At 42.3% G+C, this 23,286-nt stretch overlaps 1 protein-coding gene across 1 annotated transcript in view; it reads right to left on the bottom strand.

Annotated features, from left to right (window-relative positions):
• Positions 1 to 23,286, bottom strand: part of LOC126281519 (acetylcholine receptor subunit alpha-like 1) — a 950,196-nt gene that overhangs the window by 117,995 nt on the left and 808,915 nt on the right. The window contains exon 4 of the mRNA XM_049980559.1: positions 7,834 to 7,943. Coding sequence (XP_049836516.1) covers positions 7,834 to 7,943 — 110 coding nt within the window. The remainder of the gene's footprint in view (positions 1 to 7,833; positions 7,944 to 23,286) is intronic.

The following is a 23,286-nucleotide window of genomic DNA, read 5'->3' as shown; positions in this document are numbered from 1 at the left end:
GTAGCCTTCAGCCGTACTGCCTAAATGTTTACCTTAAGGTTGTCTTTAATTATTCGGAGTAATTGTTTGGGCCTTCAGCAGTCAAGATATTTCAAGTTTCATTAAGATAGTTTGCTGTTGTACTGTGCAAATGCCTATCTTTAAGGGTTCCCTTTAATTATGTTGAAATATTATTGGGCTCCCAGCCGAGGAATTAATTTGAATTTTCCTTAATATGGCCTTCAGCCGGAATTTGTAAAGTCTTTGCTTTTAAAGAATTTCCTTAGCTGACCTGAAAAATTGTTTCGGCCTTTAGCCCAGAAGACATCGTAATTTTACTTAAGTAAGGCCTTCAGCCGTTACTCTAAATCCTGGTGTTTTAAAGGCAATCATGTAAACTTATTATGGAGAAGCTACTTGGGCCCTCATCCGTGAATTGAAGTTTGTTGTTTTAAAGAGAAAAATGTCCATTGGTTTGAGGAATAAAGTTGTGTGTGCTCTTGTGTAACTAACAGTAATTGACCATGGCCAATTTCCACAACTTGATCACTCTGTCCTGCGAAAACAGATTTCACTGCCTACATTTGCTTCCTAAATTCTAAAAAGGCCTTCCATTTTGTCATGTGAGACACGTTGTAGCATGTGCTCAACGAGTCGGGAGTTCCAAAACACCCGGTATCCTTAAAGGTCTTTATAGTAGCCACACTGCAACCATAAAACTAGATGGCATATACTCGCAATTTTTCGATGTGACAAAGGGCGTCAGACGAGGTTACATACTGTCACCTCAGCTCTGCAGTATCAGGAAAGGGCCGGATGGTTGGGGGGGGGGGGGAGGGGAGGGGGAGGGGATTTCAACTGGCGACAGGAAAATCAACAATTTACGTTTTGCAGATGATACTATAGTCATAGCATGAAGTGAGGAAGAACTTGCTAATCTGTTCTCAAGCGTGAAAAATATTAATCTAAACCTTAGCCTAGAAATAAACATGAAAGAAACGAAACTAATGGCTATAAATCGCCAAGGCATCGATAAAAACCAACTTACAGAATGTTTAAGGAATCTGGAGATAGCGAGTGATTATGTATATCTAGGCTCTCTGATCAGTTTTAAAGGAAAGCGTGATAAAGAGGTAAGACGACGAATCGTTCTTGGCCGAGCCGCAATGGTCAGACTCACTAACAAATGGCAGTATCGGTCAATATCCAAGACAATGAAGATGCGCTTGATAGAAGCACTGTTGTTTCCTGTATTCTTCTAGGGATGCGAGAGCTGGACCGTGAAAGGTGGTGACAAGAGCCGAACTGATGCCCTCGAGATGTGCTGTTGGCGGAGGATGCTACGTGTACCGTGGACACAAAAAGGAACATATGTTTCAATAATAGAAGAACTTAAAACCACAAAAAAGTTCCCGTGTTAGCCAAAGATACCTTCAGTTCCTTGGGCTTATCGTGAGAAGGAAAGGGGATAATTTAGAGATCATCGTGCAGGGAAAAACTGAGAGCAGAAGACCACGTGGGAGAGCAGCAAACAGATCGTTAGATCAAGTGAAGAAGATTACCAGCCTGCCGCTTCTAGTAATATTAAGAGAAGCCGAAGATCACTTTGGATGGAGACATCTGTCTGAAGTTTCAACTACATAAGAATGAATGAGAACATGAGTTCACGACACTGAGCAGTGAGTAAAACGACTAGTAATGGTGAGTTGTCTCGGATTAAAGCAATGGCCCTGTGTACACTGACGGAAGGGGGCAGTTTACACGACGATCAAACGCTACGAAGAAGGTACTCCACTAATTCTAAGCCTTTGGAAAATGTTGTTAAATTTTCCATCCTAATGTGAGCTGCTTTTTAGTATAGAAAATGATCATCCTATAGAAGAGGAACGGTACGGAAAAGAATGGTCATTCGGCGTGTCTAACGTTACTGGAAGTTTCCAGGTGGAGATCGCAACGCAAGAAGCCCACAGGAGGTGAAGGTGTTAATTAGCATCTTTCTGACTTTGAGAAAGATGGGATCAGAAGCATGAGGTACTTTGTAACATGTACTGGCAGAACGCGAGGACGGATGGCTGTAGAGCAGAGAGTGCAGAACGAATGGTAACGGTACTGACTAAGGACGACAGTGCACCAAGGAGACTAGTGACAGGTCCTTCAAGGAGAGCTATACCGCGACAAGGCGCTGGGATTGTTCGTCTTGCTGTTATGGCGGATGACAGCAACTGATATCAGTACATTGATTATGAGTGTAGCCGTCAGGAGCAGATGACGGAAAGCTGCGTGAAAATCTGTAACGTGTGGACTACTCTGAAGGAGTCCTCTGGGCTCTGCAATTTTCCTTCTGAGGTTTTTATAGATCAGTTGGCACTCAACACGTAGGTGTCGATAACATATGGAGCAGCAGTTGATAGTTTATTCGGTAACAGCTCTATTCGCCAATGGAGCCCTTGATAATGGAATTAAAAACCGCTCGACAGTGTAAAGTGCTATAAGCTATTGTAATTCCACAGAAATGAAAACATACTAACAACAGGGAAAAGACATATAATGTACAGAATGACCCAAAAGTCTGTTAATATTTGATATTGCATTAATTCTTTGAATATTGTAGGTAGAGAAGTAAAGCTTGACACACGTGCCTGAAGTGACAAAGGGCATTACTGAAAGTTAAAAAAAAAAAAAAAAAAAGACTTCGGCCGAACAGACGATGAAGGCCCAACGGTACCGACCGGGCGCCGTGTCAGCCTTAGGATATGGAGGAGCATGTGGTCAGCACACCGCTCTCCCGGCAGTATGTCAGTTTCCGAGACCGGACCCGTACTTCTCAGTCAAGTAGCCCCTCATTGTGCCTCACAACGGCTGTGTGCACCCCGCTTGCCAATAGCGATCGGCAGACCGGTCGGTCACCAATTCAAGTGTGTAGAATCAGATGTAGTGAGAAAGGGAGTAAGATGCGACAGGAAAAGCGGCATGTTGACGTTTTTCAGAAAATGCATTGTTACTGGAGCTTTACTATCAGAATGGAGAGTCCGCCAGACCAGACTTACGAACCTATCACGTTAAGAAAGGTATTCGAACGGCTAAAGATTTTGTGACTGCTGACACTGTGAGGAAAATGATAACTAAGTCCGATGTCACGTGTTATTTAGACTATCGGCCCAGTAGCGGGCAACCAGACTCAAGTGCTACTGTCGCTTGGATAGTTCAGGAAGAAATTGAGATTTTAGCAAGTTCATCGCTGCTTAGTGAAATTGCACGTCGCACCAGAATTCCATGTAATATTGTTCGGAGAGCACTAAGACGATTCCTCCAATGCTATCCCTTCAAGGTCCAGTGTAATCATGAACAGAAAACTAACAATTTTGTTATGTGAGAAGTATTTCCGGTGTGGGCACTTAAATAAATGTGGGAAAATGACGACTGGTTGTCTTAGGTGCTGTGGATCGGTGAAACCCATTTGACCTTCCGAAGGCCTGTCAACACCCACAGCTGCAGAATTTGCGCTACCGGACATCCTAGAACTGTCGTGGAAATTACACTGTGTGACGATAATGTCACGGCGTGGCGTGGATTTACCACAACAGTCGCGATCGGACGCTTTTTCTTCGAGGAGATAAGGGGTGCTGCTTTTCAAAGTGTGAGCGCGTCAGGTGCTAGGTACGCCGATCTGTTACAGAATCGAGCCATCCCTAGACTGGCTAGTAGAAACCGACTTTTATGCAGGATGTCGCTCCACCACATATTACTTCACGTTATGAAATATCTCTTGCGGAGATGGTATGCTGAGGATCGCGTGCTGAGCTGCACCTTCGTTATGTCTGCCCTCCTAGTCCCCGAGATTTTAAATCGTGTGGTTATTCGTTGTGGAGTTGCCGTAATGGTCCAATATCGATAGGAATGTTAGAAGACAATTTTCGAATGCTACTTCTTACCATACATATTGATATGCTACACAGCCCTGTTCGTAGATTTGTCCCCTGATTACAGGTATTGATGATGAATGACAAACGGCATGCTGAGCATTTCCTATCAAGAAGACTTTGTTAGATAAAAATCAACTTTTATGCTAACTATTGCCTTTGTATCTATAAAACGCCACCTGTTAGTCGTTTTGTCCATATTATTTGTTTCAATAAAACCCCTTGTCATTCCAAGCACCTGTGTCAATTTTTACTTATTTGGCGACATTATTCCATGAGTACTGAATTTTCAAACATTAACCGACATTTTCATCTCTCTTTACATATATGCAAGAAACACGGGGGAATAACGGGAGTGTAAGACAAAGTGGGATTCGCTCAGACCAGAAAGTGTGTAAGGTGAGGATATAGTCATTCTTCCCTACTGTTCAATAAGTAAATCGCTGAACCAATTATGGAAATAAAATAAAAGTTAAGGACTGGGATTAAAATTTACAGCTGAAGCATATCAATGACAGGACGAGGCCATATAAGACATTTTGAACAGAAAATCAGTGTGATGGTCATGTAATGTAGACTGAGAGTAAACCAAGTAAAGACTGAAATATAGCAGAAGTGACATTAGCGATGAACGTGACTTCTAACTTGTGGTTCATTAACTAACGTGGTTGGGTTCACATACTGTTGTTTAAAGGACAAAAGTCTTTTGCAATACCACTTGATGGCCCAAAGAACCGTAATTGAAATTGTGAAATAAATAATTCCTGCAGTCTACGGCGAATACGATTTCTTTTAAAAAAAATAACTGTGGGATGCTGTAGTAAAGTTACTTATAGAATTCTGCTACCTCGGAAGCAAAATAACATATAATGGAGGAAATGAGAAGCAAGGAGGATGTAGGAATCGGACTAGTACTGGCAAAGAAGGCATTCCTCGCTAAAATTAGTCTATTGCGTAAAACACAGGATTCACAAAAGGATGCTGAAAAGTGGTCTCTGATAAGATGATAAATGAGAGGTTCAGCAGCAGAAACTATGAGAAAAGGAATATGCGGGAAATGCCGACCAAAGAACAGTAGAATGATAAGACATAGGGAGAATATAAGGGAGCCGTTGCGGGAAAGAAAGGGGGAAGATATACGTTGAAGTACATCCAACAGATAAAGGAGGGCATTGGGTAAAGTGCTGCTTTGAGATGAAGTGGAAGACTCTAGAGAGAAAGTCATGGCGGGACGCATCAAATCAGTCTCCGAAGGGTTCCCAAAGGGAAAAAAGGTGAGCGATGTCGTCGCTTTTATAGTTTGTTTGCTATGGCGCTCAAGAATGCAGACCTCTGTTGCCAGTTGGAGCGACATCGACGGCGTTTACGTGTCCATTGCAGTATAAGAACTTTTTTGCGACGTTAGAGGAAGCTGGCACAATATGATTCGTGCCACCAGCCCTGCTCTAATCTACGGCGTATACCTGTCGACGCAAACAGGTGCACATCTGTAGCAGTGACACAGTGCTGAGTGTGGACGCAGATGTTCTGTCCATTACAGTGGTACTTTGATGCTGAAACGCTCTTGTCGCTGCATACGACCCTCTTCTACTCGATGTTTCCATACAGTTTTGCAGCAGCAGCACTACCGAATCACCAAGCATTTTCTCGGAACTGATCATTCTGTCTCGTTGAACATATTATTCGAAACGTGTCTTACTCAACAATTGCCGATGACGTCTTCGCAAGATTAGATTAGATTAGATTCAGTATTGGCTCCATAGACCCAAAAGGTGAGCTGATTCTGGTGGGTGTGGAACATGTCAGAAAGTATAACATAAAAACATACGACATTTCAATATAATATCAGGAGATTGTCGAAATAGGTGAATACAATGCTGTAAACTGGAACAGCTAATATTTACAGAATTATCACGCTGACAGAATGAAACATTGTTATGCACTATTAATAAATTTATCGTACACAAAATACATCTTGAGTGTGACCAAGTGCTGTCAAAACTGAAATCAAACACACATTTTTACTTAAGGTGGCATAACACTCTCTGTTAAGGTATTCATCTATAGCGTAGAAGGGGTTGCCTATAAAAAGTGTTTCAAACTCTGTTTAAACCTTATTTTATCTGAAACCAAGTTTATAGTGGTTGCTGGCAATTTATTGAAAATGTGTGTTCCTGATTATTGGACTCCTTTTTGGACCAAGGTAAGTGATGCTAGGTCTTTATGTAGATTCTTATTCCTAGTATTGATACTATGTATTGAGCTATTGGTTGCAAATGCATTATTTACAGAAAAATTCCGTAAGGAATAAATATGCCGAGAAGCAGTGATAAAATACAAAGTTTCTTGAATAGATTTCTACATGATGTTTTTGAATTTACACCTCAACTGATTATTATCACACGCTTTTGAACCCTAAAAACGTTTGCTCGGCTTGATGAGTTGCCCCAGAATATGATCCCATACGACGTAATAGAATGAAAGTAAGCGAAGTATGCAACAGTATCTTTATATCTCATACATCTGACATCACTCTTTCTCACTGCAAATATTGACTTGTTTAGGAGATTAAGCAATTCTGTGGTATACCCTTCCCAACTGAATTTATTATCGAGTGGCAATCCCAGAATTTTAACACTATCAACCTCTTCTATCTGCATGTCTTCATATGTTATACACATGCTGGATGGAAATCTCTTACACGTTCTGAACTGTTATGTGCAGCTTGGAATTGTCAGGTTCTCTGAACAGTGCAATGGATTATCTGAGAGCAGTCTTTAAAAATAACTTCAGTAAAATGGAAACGACACTAACGTCTCCAAAAGAAGTAACATTTATCATCAAATCCTCAAAATCTAAGTATTCCAGCGGGTATGGTAACATATCTACGAAGTTAAGCAAAGAGTGCTCATGCGAGTTGAGTTCTAACTTATTTCTGTAATCAATCTCTCATCGGTGGAACATTTCCAGACTGGCCAAAATCTGCTGACGTTAAGTCTCTTTACAAGAAAGGGGATATACAGATACTATCAGACTATCGAACAAGTTCACTTTTGCCGGCTTCCTCAAAAATATTTGAAAAGTTGCTTTCAAGTGTCTCCTTAAGTATATGACTGCAAATAATATATTGTCCAATCACAGTTTAGATTTCTTAAGGGTTCTGATATAGAGGAAACTATTTACACTTGCAGTGAGAATGTACTTAATTCATTAGATAATGAATTAGATGCTACCGGCATTTTCTGTGAACTTTCAAGAGCCTTTGATTGTGTGAACCACATCATTCTCTTAAGTGAATCAGAATATTATGGTGTAACCGGCAATGTTGCGAAATAGTTTCAGTCTCATCTATCTAACAGGAAAAAAAGGGTGTCATTGCGAATACCTGTGCAGTAAACAGGTCAGTCTTCATCTAATTGGGAATTAATTACATGTAGTGTTCCTCAAGGTTCCATCTTGGGTCCATTGCTTTTTCTTGTGTACATTAATGACCTGTCATCTGTTACATTACAGATGCTAAGTTTATTTTGTTTGCAGATGATACAAACATTGCAATAAGAAGCAAGTCAAGTACAGATTTAGAAATAGCTGCCAATCAAATTTTCACTGACATTTATAAGTGATTTAAAGCTAATTCACGATCATTAAACTTTGAGAAGACCCACCATATGCAGTTCAGAACCTGCAAGAGAAAGGCTTAGTTACACTTTCCAGGAACAAAAAACTGCAATGCTTACGATACAGATTACTCACGAATCAGAACATTATATTCGTATTTTCAGCATGATATAGACTGTAATCTTATAAAGGAAGTGAACTTCACGAGAGCTGTTCGCTAGGTGCTCAAATGCAGCTAATGGTAACAAAGAACTACCCAGTTCATAAAAATAGAAAACGGTGTGTCGACGGCTGCAGCGGGTGGAGGGACACTCACTTGTTGTAGAGGACGATGTCGGGCAGCCAGATGTGCTCCGAAGGAACGTGGAGGGTGTCCACGCCGCCGTAGTCGTCCGGGTTCCACTTGAGCTTGTAGTCGTTCCACTCCTGAAACACGAGGCCCCCGTCTCAGTTCCAGCAAGCACCGTCGTTAAGTTCACTTAATGACAATCTGAAATGCTGCAAGATTTTCGAAATTCTGAGAAAAACAGAAGTAAGCTGTAGGAATAGGTGGATGATGTACGAGATATACAACAACCTAGTTGGACAGTAACAGTGAAGGATCAAGAACAATGTGAACGCATTAAAAACAGTATTAGACAGGCATGCAGTTTTTCAACACTTCTGTTCAATCTCTACATCGAAGAAGCAATTACAGAAATAAGGTAAAAGGTGAAGCGTGAGGAATAAAATTTAGTATAAAAGACTGACAGTAATAAGACTCAGTGATGAGATTACGATCCGCAATAAAAGTGAAGAACAGTCTAACGAATAGACAGAATGGATTGACAGTAGTCGAAGTAAGACAAAAGTAATGAGTGGCAAAATTGAGAGTAGCGAAAAAATTAACATCAAAGTGGGGCTGCAGGAAGTACATGAATGCCAAGAATTCTGTTACCTCGGAAGCAAAATGACACACAACAAACGAAGGAAGGAGAAAGTAAGAAGCAAATTAGCACGGAGAAACAAAGCATTCCTGGCCAAGACAAGACTACTAATACCAAACATCGGCCTTAATCTGAGGAGAAAATTTCGTAGATTGTACGTTTGGGGGAACTGCATCGTATGGCAGTCAGTAGTATGCCGTGGGGCAACAAGAAGACGAGAATCGAAGCTTTTGAGATGTGGTGCTTCAGAAGAACGTTGAAAATCAGATAGGCGGGTAAGTAATGAAGGGGTTCCCGCAGAATCAGCTAAGAAAGGAACGCATGAAAACCACAGACAAGAAAATGGGAATGTGGCATGAAATGTGTTAAAAAATCGGAGAGCTACTTCTACAGTAGTATAGGAAGGGAAGGTAGGTTTGAATACATTCATCAACTAACCGAGAACTTAGGGTTAAGTGCTACTCGGATTCGTAGCGGGCCGCATCGAACCTGATGACTCATCTCTTTTCCAGTTTAATATCAGTATAAGAGCGCTATTTGGAATGTGAATTGACCAACAACATTGATGATTTAGTAACTCTTACACTATCGAATGCTTAATTAGGTATGCCCATGATATGAGGGGATATTTCCTAAGGATGATTACTCAATGTTTGAAAAGAAAGTAAAATCACAAAATAGTCATATACACATACCAAAAAATGTACCCAGTAAAATTCTGAAACTGTAAAAACAATTTTTAATGTCAACAAAACGAGGTACACCTTCCAGGACATAAAACTATCAATAAACGGCAATACAATCCACAGATGTCACACATACTTCGCAGCACCATCAAATGGTCTCATTATGTTTGATTCAAGATCCCAATTGGCAGCCTATGTCAACCGTCTGGACATTTGAAAAAGTCACTGTTGGCAGCTGGTGATCATCAGAGCAGTTTATCCAATGCATTCGGGCATTACAGTTCGTGAAAAGTAAAACTGGAACAAGTGCAAAGTCCACCAGTGAACAGCCATACTTGTGGCCAAAGCTATGGAAGTCTGGGTGTTAGCAGTAATCCTCTGCCACCAACTATAATGTAAATATCGCTGATGGCTCCATCTGCGCGTCGCCCGTCAACAGGACAGTCGTCTGTTCCACGTCGTTACTGTGAACTAACAATTAATCATTTTCATTGAGGGTTTCTTGCGATTCTGCAGCCTCCAGCGCGGTTCATATGTGGAGTGAACTTTCTCCAACTTCTACAATACAATACAAAATACGAGGGAAAGATAGATACCAACAGACATATGGAATACAGATGAAATACTCTGTAATATGGATTTTGTATAAAAAGTAACAGGAAATTTGTTATTTCGTGTATTTTTCACTCCTGTTGATAGGTTATTTTCGAGGTTGTGTTTGCAAATATACCTGAAAAATACATGTATGATGTTGGGCATCGTGCTTAGTTAATCTTTTGTCACCTGTCAAAAAGGCTACATCTGTTTTCGTAGTAAAGCTGATTATGTATTTTCTGTAAACATGGTTCAGTAAATTTGTGTGACATTTTCATACCAGAACTTAATTAGGAGCAGTAAAGTTTTAGAAGTGTTAAATACGGCTTTTAGTGACTCTGTATTGAGTAAAACAAGATTCCCAGTCATATTTTCGTTTCGAAGAGGACCGTGGTGAAGTTGAAGATGGCGAGCACCTTGGACGCCTCAATGTATGATCAACCGTTGGAATCGCGGTTAAAGTGAAAGAAATGATTATGAAAGATCGGCTACAATCAGACGCTTATCATGTTGGCATAATAGTTGACATGCTTTGGAATTCTGTTGTGTGTTTTGGGTGCGAAACGCATGGAAGCTACATTTATATAAAACTGAAGAATTTCGAAGATGCACAGTGTCGAATTCAAGAACAACGTAGCAGTACGACTGCAGATAACGGTCTTATCTCCACGCCCACGCTTTCAGGGAATCCTTCCCCCTGTGGACGCCTGTCGGCTAATCGTCTGAGGTATATTCGAGGTAAGGATGTAAACTGACAGATGTTGCGTCTCCCCCAGTTCCACCGCCCGTGCATGTAGATTATTTGTGTATGTACATTCAAGGTCATAATGAAATTTGATGGCAGTGGCTGACCGTTCCCCCTTTTCGCTGCCACGCCTATGGGGCACTTGTGTGTGGCACATTCAATCTCAATATGTAGCCTGGTACACTGTCCACGTGACTCTTGTAATTACGTGACGATTAAAACGACGGAAAACCAATCAACTCCTCCAATTCTAATCCAGGTCGTCCAAGATGAGGTCATCCTCCCCCGATCCCCATCCCTCCCGTCGCATCCACCCTTCTCTGCCTAGACCAATTGGTAGACTTGAATCAAGTCTACCGTCCTCCCTGTCATGACTATTCCAATTGTGGCATACATGTTTGTAAACGATTAAATCCAAACAACATCGTGGCGGCACAGAATTCTATGTTGCGTACAACAACGAATAGCTATACAAGAGAACGACGACAGTGAACATTTGTGCCTAACTGCGATACGAGACCGGATATCCCAGTCTACGCGATCGGTCGCCTTGACCACCATGTCTGTCCTGTGCAGGAATCACGGCCAGACCCAAACTTCCATGTGTCGTCTTTCCTGTGTCATACATCCAAAGGAATAGGCACTGTGACGTCTAGAGCTGTTATGAAATACATGAAATGTATTCGCAGTTGCGAGTACGAACAACCATCAACTCCATCTACCCTGACTATAGACGCCTTGTGGTGTGCTGATTTTAATGATGCATTACTGGAAATATGCTCAGGAATTCGAGATATGTAATAAAACGTAGATTGTTTTTTAAGAGTGGCTACATTCTCCTCTGCTGCCAGATGCCTCCTATAGTGCTCAGAGCCATTTGAATCATTTTTGAACCAGTACACGTGATGCTTTTCGGTTGCTGGCCGTGTGTCAGAGAGAGAGAGTGTACCCTCCATCTCTCTTATTTCTCAGATTGGTGGTTGGTCCTATCATTTTCAGTCATCTTCATGGGCTGTTGCCCACGTCGATGGCGGTGCTTCTCCAACCCTCAAGTTGTGGCTACGCATTTGGTTATGTGTGGCAGCATGAGACCGTCACAGCAGCAACAGGATGGTCGTCATCATACAGCGGCGTGCTGTAGTGCGATTCGCTCAAAGATAATTACAAATGGGTATGAGCCATGAACTTTTTATTTGCTTTCAAATAGCGTGAATGTCCATCCCATTCTTAACCTATTCAAGTGCTGTTGGTGGTTATTGCATAATATTTTTTGTTTTTGTTTTCGCGATGTGGGGCCACAATCATAATATATTTCTTTAAAGTCAGTACCGCCACTAGACTGTTTTTATTTGCAGTGTTACATTTACACGGTCATTATTTCGGCTTCAAAGTGCCTTTATCAAATGTTCTAAGTGTCATACAGCGCGTAAGATGGCATAGAGTCGTATTTAAAATATACAATGTGTCTAATAGTGTATTTTAAATATGACAGTATGCCATCTTAAGCACTGTAAAACACTCTAAACACTTTATAATGGCACTTTGAAGCCGAAACGATGCTCGTGTAAATGTAACACTGCAAATAAAAAAAGTCTATAGGCGGTACTGACTTTAAAGAAAGTTATTAAATAAAATGTAAAAATAGAAACGTGTTGTCAGTCAACATTTTTCCGTCATTATTTACAAGTTTACTGTAGCGCCATATCATCATATTCCACTAAGGTAACCATACCCTTCGTTTCTTAACACTTTATTAATCCATATATAAGTTCCTTGTAGACTTAGCACATACTGGTTTCAGAGTGCTATTAGTTTAACATGGGATGTAGGTGTATTTGTTGAGATATCACGAAGTTCTCATAAATTAGCTTGTGACATTGCTGTATTTATTTAAATATCACGCTCCACTAACAGTTCAGACTCTTACTTAAGTGCATCATTAGTTGATGATCTTGAAGAGCGTGTGTTTGGGTAAAGCGGGTCTAAAATGCAGCAGATTCTAAATAGCAGTGGGATGTGGCCATATTTAGGAATTCCTACAGAATAAATGTCATACATCATTAATTTACGTTAATTCACTGGTATCCCAGACAATCATTGTAATGAAAATGTATCTTATGTAATATACAGTACTTACTGTCATTTTGAAATTCATATTTTGATGTGATTAAGTTACAGTATTTCATCAGCAATCCAGTTATGCACTGTAATCTCAAAGTACTTTACATCATAAATTATGTTAATATTACCCACCATTTTTCAGAGAAGGCCATGACTTTTTTTCCAGGCGATTGAAACATTTTACAATAAATTGTGTTTATCACTGAAATACTTCCATAGAACTGAAGAAGTAATTTCAGAAAAAATACTCTCGGAATTCAGAACTGTTACGAAATATATGGAGGACAATGATTTAACTAAGGAGTAATTGAATAATGTGGTGCTGCTTGGAAAGTTACAAACCTGTTATTATAGTGACAATAATTAATCGCTCTGTCAATTTGGTGTAGTGCGCCCAACACTACAGATATTTGCGCATATAAATTATTTTTGAAGTAGCAGCGTGCCTAAAACTTACCAAACCTTTCCTTTCAGTATGTTAAAATATTAGTAACAGTCATGAGATAAACTCTGTTATTAATCACGTAAAACTACCTCAATATTTTTTCTCGAATTGCCGCTACTGATCATTAATACAAAAAATGGTGTGGCCTATACGTTAAAAGTTTCACAAGCGTGTCTGCATTTGAGTTCTCACAAACACGCGCGCGTTACAAGATAAGGTCCGCCTTAGGTAATATTGTTACATGGATTAGCTCAACTCACCACTGTTATGGTTTACAACAATTCTTTGCGTGAAAGAGTTCATACTTTTGATGAAATATGTGTTTTGCGGTGATGATGGTATGCTGTAAGGATGTTGTTGGTAACTGCTACTCTGTAAGATGCCTGTCATATCATAAAACTATGCAATACGCAAGGAAGCCTGGATACTGTGGATGTAAAGTAAGTTAAACGAATAGTGTAGTGTATGTAAGCAGTGTTAACATTAATTTCAAAATAAATACCATACTCGCTGATAATGCCGCAACAGTGGTGGAACTTGTTTGGGTGAGAAGAAATACAAATGGTTTCCATAAGCCTGACCTGTTCTATAAAAATACTATATATTTATTAAAAATCTAACAGCAACATAAGAGTGTTTCACTCTATTTTTCTGGGGTATGTGGCTGACTAGCCAATAACATGTAAAAAAACATACAGCATAGCATTCTTCAGTGTCTCTTGAAAGCTTATGATTAACATAAATAATGGTTCCATTACAGAATACCCAAATCTACTATCAAAAGAAGTATACGATGTTGAAATAAGGATGTGGTAATGTAAAACATGTATTGCTCATGCTGAGTGAGGAGAATATTCTCTGGTAGTATCCGAAACATTTCTCTACATTTGAAATGTTCTTCTCATAGTGATGACGTTCGCAGCAGTTCCTCTTTGTGTTCAACGATGTTGCAGCAAAGCAAAGTCTTTCCAAAAACCCGTTGCCTAATTTTGTGGACGGTTTAGATTTGGCTTCGCTGTACCGAAATTTGCATATTTTTTGCGTCATGGCGTCTGCTGTACTGTACCCAGGTTCGTAGGGGTAACACTAGGCATAGCATAAGAAAATATTGTTTTTCTGTCTGTCACGTAGAAACGTCGATTTCTTATGGCGTTATGAAAATCAGTACCTGAACACGTGATTAATTTATACGCACAATTTCTCTTTTTTTTCCCCGGCTCACTGTGTGGCTTCTTTAAATAACTTTATAGAAAGCCGGCATGACTCGATTGAACAGAAAGTGCGTCCCTCAACAACAGAGTAAGTTATCAGTCTGTAATGACCTCATCTTCCGCGGTACTTTAATGCTATCATAGCCGTATTTTCCGTTTACTAATCCGGGCGTCAATCACGGTATTTAGTCGTATGAAGAGGGGTTTGAACTGTAAGCTGCAGTCGTCGTCAGATTAAATGTTGTTGCAGAGAATTATAAAACCGCGGAACATGCATTGCTATAGAGGTGTGCCTTAGCCTATTCGTGAATCCGATATGAGTATGACTGCAGTTTGCAGTCGAAATAGATTTGTGTAAGAAGAAAATCTGTGATTATAGTCGAGATAGATCAAAGCTAAGATAATGATTTTATTCCATACTCAAATATGACTGTTGTTTGGCATTATACTTCCTCGATTTTTTGCCTCACTGAAAGGGAGAAGTCGGAGCATGGTCTCCTGAAAATGTGTTCGTAGCCAGTACAAAGGCAGCAAAGATATTAGTCCTTTATACGGGGTGATCAAAAAGTCAGAATAAATTTGAAAGCTGAATAAATCACGGAATAATGTAGATACAGAGGTACAAATTGACACACATGCTTGGAATGACATAGTGTTTTGTTAGAACCACAAAAATACAAACGTTCAAAAAATGTCCGACAGATGGCGCTTCATCTGGTCAGAACAGCAATAATTAACATAAAAAAGTAAGGCAAAACAAAGATGATGTTCTTTACAGGAATTGTTCAATATGTCCACCATCATTCCTCAACAATACCTATAGTCGAGGAATAATGTTGTGAACAGCACTGTAAAGCATGTGCGGAGTTATGGTGAGGCATTGGCGTCGGATGTTGTCTTTCAGCATCCCTAGAGATGTCGGTCGATCACGATACACTTGCGACTTCACGTAACCTCAAAGCCAATAATCGCACTGACTGAGGTCTGGGGACCTGGGAGGCCAAGAATGACGAAAGTGAAGGCTAGGCACACGCTCATCACCAAACGACGCGCGCAAGAGTTCTTTCACGCGTCAAGCAATACGGGGTGTTTTTTGTTTTTTCTTTTTTTTTTGGTTCTAATAAAACCCCATGTCATTCCAAGCATGTGAGTTAATTTTGACCTCTCTATCTACATTGTTCGGTGGTTTATTGTTTTCAAATTTATACTGACTTTTTGGTCACCCGGTACATAACTTTGAACACAGTTAAGCAAATTTTTATTTTTAACACCGATGCATACTGTATCGCAAAACAGTAGTTGCGTAACACGTGTTATGACTACTATTCATTTTACGAGAGTAGGCATCTATGTATGTGACCTTTACGTGAGTTCTGATAATTATTTCCGTTGCCTTCCCCGAAACTGGCAGAAATTATTTTTCGTGTTTCGTTAACACACAGTTCGTTAGGAGAAGCGAAAAAAATAGAAAACCGCTGACGGCACTTGTGGCTGAGAAGCACCGGGACAGCTTTTTATTTTTCGGAAGGCCTTGCCCGAAGCGGGAACAGTTTGTGTTGGCAGCAGCGGACAAACTGGGCGGCGGTCACGGTAAATTGTGTGCGCCGACATCAACTTTTTTAATGACCAGGCGGCAAATGCACAGTGGCTCGCCATGGGGAGGGAGGGTCGAGGTGGGGGGGGGGGGGGGGAGAGAAGGGGTGGCCTCGTTGCAGCGGACGAGCAACTCCGATGGCCGGCGGGGCTCCAGTGCAGCCGAACTAAAAGCGACCGCCACATCAGCTGACGGTATGCTTGACAATAAACTGCACAATTAACAGCCTCTCTCCGATTTTAATTTATTTACCACTCTCGACGGTCACCATAAATCAAACTAATCTTGATCACAGTGCGGCATACTGTTAAGCCGCCTGCGCTTATAGCTGAATATCCTTATAGAAGGCGGTCGACGAAGTCAATAATTGGGTTTAAACACGTGCCATTTAGCTGTTTATGTGGCCGTTAGTAGTTTTTTGAGACACGATCCTCGTAAATTCTTCTGCTGAACATGGTCATTACATTACAACCCGTTTGGTTGTAATGTAATAAATGCACATGTAGTAACAGTTGTTATGGGTTTCACTAATCTTCTCAAAAACGAAAGTGATATTTGTCGTACAAAATAAAATTTATCTTGACAAAACACAAATAGTGAAATTTCCTAGGGTTATTAGTCGAGCCGTGGTGTCGTGATGTCGTAACGTTTCTATGAATTTCCTACTCGCTATCTTCAACTGACGTTCACTTCGACTGATGATGACGTACACGAAACTCGTCGAGATGTAGCGACAACGTGACGGTGCAACTCGGAGGATAACGGGAGAAGACTTAATCAGTGAAATCCGCTAAGAAACCCTGCATTCTCACAAACACTAATAAAATGTTTATGTTCATGCTTCAGAAACTTATCAGATGTGGACGATAGTAGTCCAGTACTGAGCTGCACAACTGATGTCTCACCAGCAGCAAAACAGCACACAGAAAAGTTTGCAGTGAATCGTTGACGTGTTTTAGAAACGTGAATTTCATGCAACTTGTTATGACCTCACTAGACCTCTCGAGTCAAAACAGAGGGTTCTTTGATTGATCTGGTAGATGACTGTTCGGAAATGAAGCACATGATGCAAGGCGTATTCGGAAAGTAATTAAGCGAATAATGGAAACCGCTGTGAAAATCCGGTGGTACTTCGCACAAATGTGTTGGGCAGTGTCTTTAGTGTGCCTGCCGATCGTTTGATGTCACTCTTTTCGGTTCACACATTAAAGTGATCATGTAGAAATGCCTAAAACAACAGTGTCTCCCACCAAGTATGTGGATTTGGTGAGAGATTTCGCCTGAAGCTACGCAGCCCACATAGCATATACACTCCTGGAAATGGAAAAAAGAAAACATTGACACCGGTGTGTCAGACCCACCATACTTGCTCCGGACACTGCGAGAGGGCTGTACAAGCAATGATCACACGCACGGCACAGCGGACACACCAGGAATCGCGGTGTTGGCCGTCGAATGGCGCTAGCTGCGCAGCATTTGTGCACCGCCGCCGTCAGTGTCAGCCAGTTTGCCGTGGCATACGGAGCTCCATCGCAGTCTTTAACACTGGTAGCATGCCGCGACAGCGTGGACGTGAACCGTATGTGCAGTTCACGGACTTTGAGCGAGGGCGTATAGTGGGCATGCGGGAGGCCGGATGGACGTACCGCCGAATTGCTCAACACGTGGGGCGTGAGGTCTCCACAATACATCGATGTTGTCCCAGTGGTCGGCGGAAGTTGCACGTGCCCGTCGACCTGAGACCGGACCGCAGCGACGCACGGATGCACGCCAAGACCGTAGGATCCTACGCAGTGCCGTAGGGGACCGCACTGCCACTTCCCAGCAAATTAGGGACACTGTTGCTCCTGGGGTATCGGCGAGGACCATTCGCAACCGTCTCCATGAAGCTAGGCTACGGTCCCGCACACCGTTAGGCCGTCTTCCGCTCACGCCCCAACATCGTGCAGCCCGCCTCCAGTGGTGTCGCGACAGGCGTGAATGGAGGGACGAATGGAGACGTGTCTTCTTCAGCGATGAGAGTCGCTTCTGCCTTGGTGCCAATGATGATATGCGTGTTTGGCGCCGTGCAGGTGAGCGCCACAATGAGGACTGCATACGAACGAGGCACACAGGACCAACACCCGGCATCATGGTGTGGGGAGCGATCTCCTACACTGGCCGTACACCTCTGGTGATCGTCGAGGGGACACTCAATAGTGCACGGTACATCCAAACCGTCATCGAACCCATCGTTCTACCATTCCTAGACCGGCAAGGGAACTAGCTGTTCCAACAGGACAATGCACGTCCGCATGTATCCCGTGCCACCCACGTGCTCTAGAAGGTGTAAGTCAACTACCCTGGCCAGCAAGATCTCCGGATCTGTCCCCCATTGAGCATATTAGGGACTGGATGAAGCGTCGTCTCACGCGGTCTGCACGTCCAGCACGAACGCTGGTCCAACTGAGGCGCCAGGTGGAAATGGCATGGCAAGCCGTTCCACAGGACTACATCCAGCATCTCTACGATCGTCTCCATGGGAGAATAGCAGCCTGCATTGCTGCGAAAGGTGGATATACACTGTACTAGTGCCGACATTGTGCATGCTCTGTTGCCTGTGTCTATGTGCCTGTGGTTCTGTCAGTGTGATCATGTGATGTATCTGACCCCAGGAATGTGTCAATAAAGTTTCTCCTTCCTGGGACAATGAATTCACGGTGTTCTTATTTCAATTTCCAGGAGTGTATGTCATGCGTTTCTTTCTTCAAGACCATTTTCGGCCGCATTCTGCAGTGCTTATAAAGACGATCCTGCAGCGTTTTTGGTGGGAAGTATTTGATCACCCATAATACAGCCCATTATTGACTCCCTCTGTTGTTCATTCCTGCTCACATGAACAACAAAGACAACATTTTGCCAAAACAGCGAAAGGCAGACCAGCCAAGAGAATTGGCGAAAAGCACAGGCGGCTGCTGTCAGTGACAAGGGTACTGAAAAGCGGTGACTGTTTAGAGAAGTAGCTGGAAGGTGTAGCTAATTGTTGCTGGAAATTTTTTTTGATTTTCACAGTGGTTTTCGTTTCGCGACCTTGGTTTCGGAAAAGCCATTATACATTATATAAATGTATAGTATCCGTTGCCATAGGACTGTGTCGAATATTTACAACTGTCTTTGAACTGCAACACTTCAGTGGATGAACACAATCATAGCTTTGGTGTCTCCCTCTGGTGGGAAAGGTTGCTGTTCCCGTGCATTTAAAGGACGCTATGAGCTCGTCAGTTGCCCCTCTACCATTCTCCACATCTACAAGTCCTTAATCCGTCCCATTGTCTGTTATGCCAGTCCCACCTGGATTTCTGCCCCCCCCCCCCAAATTCTATAAGTCCCTCCAGATCCTTGAGCGCCATGCACTCCACCTCGCCTTCCGTATACGCCTCCCGTCCCCCACGCGGATCCTCTATGATCTCATTCCCTTCCCCCATCTCCTCCTATTCCTTCAACATATCCACATCCTCTACACCTCCCGTCACCTTGATCCCCCTGACCCGCAGGTTGCTCCTCTCCTCTCCCATTCCTGCCCCCTGCCATGTGTTCACTGTTGTGTCCCCCATACCCTCTATCTCTACACCCTTCATCTCCTTTCCCAAGGTGGCCTCCATAAACTCCCCCTCCTGGATGATGCCCTCTCGTCCTCCATTTATCCCTCCTATCTAATCCTCACTCCTTTCCTCTGTCCTTTTACCGGGCCTCTCCTCCCCCCCCGTCCTCTTATTTCCCCACCTCCCCTCTCTACCTTTTCTCATTCCCTCTCACGTCTGCCCTGCCCCGCTCCCCCCTTATGAGTCCTCTCCCTCCTTGGTTCTCCCCCTTTTCGTTTTTTCCTCTCCTCCCTCCTTGTTTTCCCCCTCCTCCAGGTCTCCCCCCCCCCCGCCCCATCTGCCATTGGCTTGGGAATGTCATATTTGTGCCGCCATTTTCGTGCAGTGTTTTACAGTGAGTGTTTTCCAGTGAGTGTTCTGTGTTGTGTGTCTTTTGGGAAGTGTTGCGAACAGCCATCGTGCTGTCGCTGGGTGTGATTTTTTCATCTCTTGCGACCAGAAACCAGACTGTCAGCATGTTTTTTTTAATTGTGTGTAGTATGTTACTTGTCAGATTCATGTGTATTTGATTAACATTGCCATCTCCTTTGATTTCTGTTTTAACTTTCCACATTTTTCCGCCATTTTACACATTAAGTTACCGTTTTATAGCCCGCTTTTCTTGTTTATTTTCTTCTTCCGTTTTTAAAAAAGTCTGTAGGCTGTAGAGCAGCGTACAAAGCTTCCGCCCGCCCACCCCCTTCGTGGGGAATTGAAAATCAATAAAGGAAAAAAAAACAACTCGCCAGTTGATCAGTCTCGGTGAGCCTGGAGTCAGTCTGGGGTCAGTCTCTCGTCCCCAGGTTGCTAGTGTATCTCTCGTCCGAATTTGTGGTGCAGTGAGAGAAGTCAGCGAGTGGTCGCCTGGCATCTAACAAGGGGAAACCACGACGTTTAGACGCGGATTTACTGCATACTTGTTACACTCGTAGAACTCCATGAGGACAACAAAATGTGTAAGCAGTAGCCCGTACTTCTGAAGCGTTACTGAGAAAATCGCAAGATAATTTCGGTCGTCAAATGTAAATCTGTGCATAGCCATTTTAACCATGAAGAGGCGGCGGCTGAGTGGTGCCGGCACGGTAGTTCAACGTGTTCGGTTAGAGCGTTAGCTTTCCTTTCTAATAAAAGAACTGAGCGAACGGATGAACGACAAAACTGAACGGGTACCATCGGACGTCCGCCCTGAACAAATTCAACCATGAATATAGAACAGAATTTTTTTTAAAAAAAATGTGGTTGGCGTTATGGCCGCTGGATTGCTGGATCGAGCTACGTTCGTCAGGTTTCTTTTATTTTCAACACAGTAATTTTCTTTGTTATTTATATTAAAATTGATATAGTGGGGAAAATACGTGTAATCGGATGAACTTTTATTAAATTTACAATGTTATTCGACAGTCTACTAATTTTTATTATCACAAATAATGTAATATGCATAAGTAGTGACTAGTAAACGACCAGACGCATAAAGTGATATTGAAAATGTATGCTCGGCCGTGATTTGAGAACTCCCTTATACCTGGAAGGACCCCGAAATGACTTGTTACCTCCAAGTTTTGGCCGGCACAGACGGCTTTCGAAGGATGTACTATTAATCGTCGCTTTCGACTTTACGGGTACAAGTTGGAGGATGGTATTCTTCGTAAACACATGGAAAACGTGAAGTTAAACGGCACCAGCTGCATTGAATAAATGCTATATTTTCTCATACGCAAGGTCTTTTGACGTTTTCCGTGGAAAAACAAACCTCGTTAACATTTTCTAAAACCTCTCTTTCAGACGATAGTTTGGAAGCAAACCATGCACAACACAGCATTTTCTTCAAAATCGGCGCTGATAATTGGTTATGCAGTTCAGAGTATATTTTAATAGCGTCTTCCTGGAAGCAATTACTCGTTCTCTTTCGATTAAATACGAATAGTTTTGAAGACACGGACAAGCATACATTTTCAGTATCACTTTATGCGTTTGGTGGTTTACTAGTCGATAGTTATTAATATTATACTATTTGTGATAATAAAAATTAGGAGACTGTCAAATAACATTGTAAATCTACTAAAAGTCCATCCGATTACACATATTTTTCCCATTATATCAATTGCAATATAAATAATAAATAAAATGACTGTGTTGAAAATAAAAAAAAAACTGACGAACGGAACTCGACCAAGCGATCTAGTGGCTCAACGCCAACCACTTTCTTTTTTTAAATTTTGTTCTATATTGTTCACCTAATTTGTTCAGGGCGGACGTCCGATGACACCCGTTCAGTTTTGTCGTTCATCCGTTCGCTCATTTTTTTATTAGAAAGGAAAGCTAACACTCTGACTGAAGAAGCTGAGCTACCGTGCCGGCACCACTCGGCTGCAGCCCCTTTATGGTTAAAATGGCCACGAACAGATACATATTTGACGACCGAAGTTTTCTTGCGATTTTCTCAGTAACGCTTGAGAAGTACGGGCTACTGCTTACACATTTTGTTGTCCTCATGGATTGCTACGAGTGTACGAAGTTTACAGTAAATCCGCGTTTCAAACGTCGTGGCCTCCCCTTGTAAGTCTGTGCGTTACGCCGCCAGTCTGCTCGAGCTGCTCACAAGGGAACCTCCCCATCGCACCCCCCACAGATTTAGATGTAAGTTGGCACAGTGGATAGGCCTTCAAAAACTGAACACGGATCAGTCGAGAAAACAGGGAGAAGTTGTGTGGAACTATGAAAAAAATAAGCAAAATATACAAACTGAGTAGTCCATGCGCAAGATAGAGAACATAAAGGAGAACATCAGGTCAGGAGCGCCGTGGTCTCGTGGTTAGCGTAAGCAGCTGCGGAAGGAGAGGTCCTTGGTTCAAGTCTAAGTCGTTCGATCCACATGGTACATCACAGATCGCCGTATCACGCCTCCACAAGATAAACATGGCGGAATCGCCTCTCTGCGTAGGCTGCGGGATACCAGACACGGACGAACACGGTCTCACATGTGGCGCGGCAGAAGACATATGGCGCTTGGTGCGACAAATTTTGTTGTATTTTCTGCTAGTGACTCCGGAACACATTACACCTCGGTTTCTACTATTTCCGGATCAACAGTATTTCCCGCGCGCCAAGACCAACGCTGTCACGTGGATTCGTGCGCATGCGGTACACTACTTATTTCATGATGGACCTAAAGACGTATTCGACTTTTGGAACTACCTACAAGAACGTCATTGCAAGATCGTACGGAAACCAAAATACAGACAGTATTTTTCTAATTACTTAGGGAGTGCCCTACGCGACCCTCCACGCAGCTGGATCATCAACAGGTAGGAAAAGACACCCGTTGAGTGACCTGACAAGACTAAGTTCGATTCTCGGTGGAATAACGTGATATACGTGAAGACGTACCTGGATGACGAAGCGTAAGGAGAGTAGCGACACACCCTTCTGCATCCTGTATGAAGCACTTTTTTTCGTTTTCCTAATATACATTACCTCGGTGTACGAACGTGCCGAGATATTGTTTCCTTTTTCTCAGAGCACGATGCGGTGCTAGATACATTGATTTTTGTTGTGGTATAAAGTAAAACAACAGTAAGAATGCATTAAAACAGAAAATAAAAATAAATAAATAAATAATAATTCCCACAAAAGATTTCCCCTTCCCATCTCTGATTCCTTGATTCCTTGACGGACGAGGGGACACTGTGACCAGGCCTCGGGTTACGATCATTCTGCCTTCCCCACTGTCCCCCTATAAAAAAAATTTAAAAAGTCTTCCCTGGAGTGAAAAGATTATTTTTTTTTATTTTCAGTAAACAATTATCTGTCCGTCTGTTGGGAGTTAT

This window comes from Schistocerca gregaria, chromosome 7 (assembly GCF_023897955.1).
Source record: "Schistocerca gregaria isolate iqSchGreg1 chromosome 7, iqSchGreg1.2, whole genome shotgun sequence".
Lineage (NCBI taxonomy): Eukaryota > Metazoa > Arthropoda > Insecta > Orthoptera > Acrididae > Schistocerca > Schistocerca gregaria.
This window is presented reverse-complemented; position numbering and strand designations above follow the sequence as displayed.